The sequence below is a fragment of the Haliaeetus leucocephalus genome, unplaced genomic scaffold (assembly GCF_000737465.1).
Source record: "Haliaeetus leucocephalus isolate CR32 unplaced genomic scaffold, Haliaeetus_leucocephalus-4.0 Scaffold362, whole genome shotgun sequence".
Classification (NCBI taxonomy): domain Eukaryota; kingdom Metazoa; phylum Chordata; class Aves; order Accipitriformes; family Accipitridae; genus Haliaeetus; species Haliaeetus leucocephalus.
Window position 1 is genome coordinate 6,711,068 of NW_010972798.1, and position 4,796 is coordinate 6,715,863.

At 67.6% G+C, this 4,796-nt stretch overlaps 1 protein-coding gene across 1 annotated transcript; it reads right to left on the reverse strand.

The window, feature by feature from the left end:
• Positions 1-1,138: 1,138 nt before the first annotated feature.
• On the reverse strand, positions 1,139-2,850 carry FAM131A (family with sequence similarity 131, member A). Its single transcript, XM_010572977.1, has 4 exons — positions 2,763-2,850; positions 2,329-2,511; positions 1,997-2,125; positions 1,139-1,584 (listed from the first exon to the last, which is right to left on the reverse strand). The coding sequence occupies exons 1-4, from the start codon at positions 2,830-2,832 to the stop codon at positions 1,139-1,141; spliced, it is 828 nt and encodes a 275-aa protein (XP_010571279.1). The 5' UTR covers positions 2,833-2,850.
• Positions 2,851-4,796: the final 1,946 nt, after the last annotated feature.

Here is a 4,796-nt window from a genome sequence, read left to right on the forward strand (position 1 = left end):
AGCGGGTGCTGGGGGCACCCCGGGGTGCAGGGCTGGGGGGGGGCCGTGGCCGGGCTGGGTGAGGAGCAGCATGCAGCGGGCGAGCGGCTCCACGAGAACACGTGCCATGCGGGAAGGGGGACACAAGCGTTGGCAAAAACTGGCATTCCTCCCCCAAATGGCGTGCCCGGACCCCCGGCACGGCCTTGGGGGGGCCCCCGAGCTGGGGTGCCACCCCCGGCCAGGACGGGGGAGCTGGTCGCCCTTCGTGTAGGCACTTGGTTCCCTGCTAGGGGTGAGTGACTCAGTGACGGGGACGTCGGTCCCGCCGCCTCCCCCCTTTCTCCACCCCACGTTGCCCCACGGCAGACTTGGGGGTCCCTGGCTGGGCTGAGCCCCCTGCCGCGGGGCTGGCTTGGAGGTGCTGTCGCTGGTGGCCCAAAGCCCCCAGCCCGGGGGCCCATGCCATGCCCACCCGGCCCCCACCTGGCCCTGCAGTCTCCCCGTGCCGACCCCATACGCGTACAAAAGTATAGAAAGCCACGGCACCGCGGCACACCTGCGGCCCCCCCCCGGCACCCCCGTTGGCCCCTTGCCCCGAGGCAGCAGTTCACAGTTTAAAACTCAGTCCGATAAAAGCCGGCCGGGGAGAGAGGAGAAAAGCCCCCAGCTCCCCAAATCCCTCCGCCACCCCGAGCCGAGGGTGCTGGGCACGGCGCGGGGGCACCACAGGATGCTCAGAGAGGTTCAGCCATGCCAACGGTGGGGGGGGTCTGTGCCCGAAAGATGAGCCCCGGGCGGTTTGAGGGGGGAACATGCGAACAACCAGCCCCACTGATTCAGTCCCATCAGTTTTAGGGGGCACATCTGGGCATCAGGGCAGGTGTCAGACCCCCCCCGCCCAAAGCCCTTCCCTGTGCCCCTTTCCCGCTGTCATGCAAAAATCCAGGAGGGCAACGCTGTGGCCAAGCGGGGCCAGGGCACAGCGGGGGCACACTGGCTGGGGGGGCTGCAGTGGCCCCCCGAACCCTCCCTGCACCCAGACAGCGAGGGGGAGCAGCGGCAGAGCCCGTCCCTCGCCCAGTGCGGGGTCCGGCCAGAGGGCGGCGGCGGGGGGGCTGAACCCCCGCCGGGAGAGGCAGGGCACCCCAGGGGGGCATCAGGGCTCTTCGGCCTCCTCCTCCTCCTCCAGCGATGCCACCCCGGAGGAGGCGACGTCGGAGACTTTCCGGCGGAGTGGGAAGTCCTTGCTCAGCACCACCTCATCCTCAGCGGGCGAGAGGCAGGCTTCGGCGTAGGACACGGAGTAGAGGGAGTCCTGGCACCGGAGCCGTGCCAGGCCCCGCAAGGCACTTTGGCTGGCCGGGGGGGGCAGCTTGGGCAGCAGCAGGTCCTCGCTCCCCAGGGAGCCCAGCAGTTTGGCAGTGAGTTCAGAGGGGGACACCATCTCCAGGCTGCAGAGGCTGGAGCAGAGGGTCTCGGGGGAGAGGGTGTGCGAGGAGTCGCTCTCCGGCTCGCAGGAACCGTGCTGCACACCCAGCTGGCACAGGTGGCCCTGCAGCAGGTCTCGCAGCAGCGCGCTGGCGGGCACCGTGCTGGGCAGCTCTGCGGAGAACCGGGATGCCCAGGGTCAGTCCAGGGCTGATGGCACCATGGGCTGCCCTGTGCCCCACAGGATGGGAGCAGTGGGATGGAAGCAGTCCCATGCCAGGCTCTGTATCCCCTTTGCCCACAAAATGCTGCATGTGTGGCACCGGTGACCACCAAAGGAAAAGCAAAGTATGCCCTGGCACCGGGGATGGTGTCACGTTGCAGGGCTTCCCCATCCCCAGCATGGGCACTGCTTGCCATGGTGCCAGGCAGGGACACTGCCCCGTAAGGGGGTGGCCAGGCTGGGGAAAGTGGCCAGGCATCGGGCACCCCAATCCTTCAACCCTTGGCACTGGCAGAAGGACACCAACGCCAGCAGCAGGACACCTTGCCTGCCTGGTGGGTGCCTGCTCCCCATGGTGCTTACCGGTGGGCTGGGAGCTCTCCGTGGAGGGCATGAAGTCCTCGTCGTAGGACTCGTCGTTGGAGTCGTCCCCGTCCACCGAGGACCAAGCTCGCAGCTTGGCCTCAGCGATGGCAAACTGCTCCGCCACTCCTGGCACGGGACAGGCATGGGTCACGCATGCACTGGGAGGTGCCCCCAAAATCCCCCCTGCCCCACCGCCTCCATGCCCACGGTGCCATGGTACCGATGGATGGATGGATGGATGGATGGATGGGCACAACCCACCCCACCAGCACTGCCCTCGGCCGCAGCAGAGGAGTGTGCCCGCTGGCCGTGCCCCGCGCAGCGCTCACCGGCAGCGAAGCGTGCCTCCTGCTCGCCCTCACTCAGGTGGCAGTAGGAGCTGAAGGCGCTCTCCAGGGCGGCGGGCGGCTCCACCGGCTTGCACCAGCCCTTCCACTCGATGAGGTGGGCGACGCGGCCCTGCGCCATAGCCGTTGGCTTCGTCACGTGCTCCTTCACCACCTGCGAGATGCCTGCGAGATGTGCCCCCGCGTCAGCATCCCCTGGGCACCCCAAGCCCCATCCGCAGAGCCCATGACCCAGCACCCCCTTGGGACCTGCGACCCCCCATGCCCTCCTCTTGGGTGCCACCAGGGACCCCTTGAGCCCCCCAAATCCCAGAGGCTGACCCCAGTGCTCTCCCCAAGAAGCCCAGCTCCCTCGCCCACAGAAGACACCCCCCCCCCTCATTCCCCGGATGCCCCCGGGCCAGGCGAGCAGTTACCGTGCAGCGAGGAGCGGGCCAGGGCGGCAATCTCCTGGATGGTCAGCGCGCGCCGCGACTTGGGCAGCATCTCGACAGTGTCCTCAACATTGACCTGCCGGAGCGGACAGGGCCGTCACAGCCCCCGGCCACCCTGCCCACCCCCGTGCCCCGGGAGGGGGCTTGGCCCTGCTTGGTGCCCAACCCGTGGGGCCTGGGGTGTCTGTGCAGACAGGCGTGTTACAGGCACACACACACACGTGTGCAGAGGGATGTCACAGCCGCTATGCACAGGGCTGTGGGTACATGCACGCCTGTGTGCACACTCAGGCCTGCGCTCTTACATGTGCATGCACATATGTGCACGCACAGACATGCTCAGTGCACACGCCTGCACATGCCGGCTCACATAACCACATGTATACACACACACAGAGACACTCATACGCATGCACTGACCATAGACACACACGTGCACTCGCTGCACACACACACATCCCCTCACTGCAGATAGGGCCCTCCTCACTGTGCACACGCATGAACTCACTGCACGCACACATGTGCTCACTCCATGTGTGCATGTACTGTACACACACGTGCACCTCCACACATGCACGCGCGCGCACACACGCGTGTGCACGCCTGGTACCACCGAGCGTGCCCCCCAGCTTGTGCGCGCACGCACACGCGTGCACGTGTAAGGCCACCATGGCCGGCCTCCCCGGCGCCCGCTCCCCGGCAGCACCCGCCATGCCAGAACATCCCGCTGCATGTCCTCGTTGCCTGTCCCGGCCACGCCAGGCCCCGAGCCTTTGGCCACGGGGGAAGCGATGCAGGATTTGGAGGCGCGCAACAAATTGCATTGCCATGGCAACGAGGCACCGTGGACTGATTTCTCCCAGGATACAGCCCGGCTCGTGGCTGACGTCAGAGCAGCCCCAGAGCCGGCTGCGAGCTGGCAGGGCCGGGTGGGCAGCGGAGCCCCACGCACCCCCAGCCACGGCCAGGCCGGGTGCCCCGCCGTGGGGTACCGGCACACAGGCTCCCTGGCCGGGCACGGCTGGGCTCGGCGGTACCTGGAGGAAGTCCTGGCTGTCGAAGGAGGCCTGGCGCACCAGGCGGGGCAGCGGGCGGGTGGCACTCAGTGGCGACAGTGCTTTCACCTCCTTCCACTCCACGCACAGCGTCGTGTCCACGGCCACTGCGGGAAGAGCCGGGGCCGGTGTCAGCACCTCCGTCCTGCCGGCAACCCCTTCAGCCCCCCGCCCCAGGATAGTGGCTTCTTGCTCGGTCTGAGACCAGACACAACTCGTTGCAGGGCTGCTTTGGAGCAGCTGGGTGCTGCAGCATGGGTGACTCACGCTCGGGCAACTCTTCCGCCTCTGTCAGCAGTAACGCATGGCCCCAGCCTGGCACCGGGGTCCGGGCGCCCATCCCGGCTTGGCGCCTGTTTCGGGAGGGGTGGGGGCAGCTGGGCCAGGCTGGGGGGGGACGAACTGGGCCAGGTGCGTGTGGAGGGAGATGGCGCTTGGGCTTGCAGCGGGGGGCTGGCGCCCCTCCACCATCTCCAAAATCCCCCTCCCCAATTCCCCATCCCTGGGGCAGGAGGGAAAGAAGCAAAAAGGGATGGGGGCAATAAAAGCAGCTGCAGCCGTCCTCTGCCCCAACAGCCTGACCTCCTGGCACCGGCATCCTGATCGGATGGGTCCCCGCCCCCTCGGGCACTGACTCCCAAGCACCGGGGCCAGGGAGGGTCCCCTGCCACTGCGGCCCCCAGGCCAGGCCAGCCCCCAAGGGGCCAGGGTAGGATGTCCCTGAGGAGCCTTATTGTCCCTGCACCAAGGTGGGCCTGGCTGATCTAAACCATCTGTGAGGTGGGATATGGGGGGGCCAAACAGTGCTTCCCCCAACCCCCATCTGGGGGTAGCCCCTGGCTCCTGGAGAAACTGCTGATGGCATTGCCCCCATCCCCAGCTGTGGGCAGGGGCACCCTGTGATGATGTTCCAGCATCAATACCCCTAACCCCCTAGCAACAACACCCCCAGCCCCCCCCC

Excerpts from the sequence above, each read along its gene's own strand:
- FAM131A (XM_010572977.1), bottom strand. The coding sequence starts at position 2,832 with ATGCTGCCCAAGTCGCGGCGCGCGCTGACCATCCAGGAGATTGCCGCC. Across the intron at positions 2,126-2,328 it reads GGAGGCACGCTTCGCTGCCG|GAGTGGCGGAGCAGTTTGCC; the intron begins GTGAGCGCTGCG and ends GTCCCGTGCCAG. Across the intron at positions 1,585-1,996 it reads GGAGAGCTCCCAGCCCACCG|AGCTGCCCAGCACGGTGCCC; the intron begins GTAAGCACCATG and ends GGTTCTCCGCAG.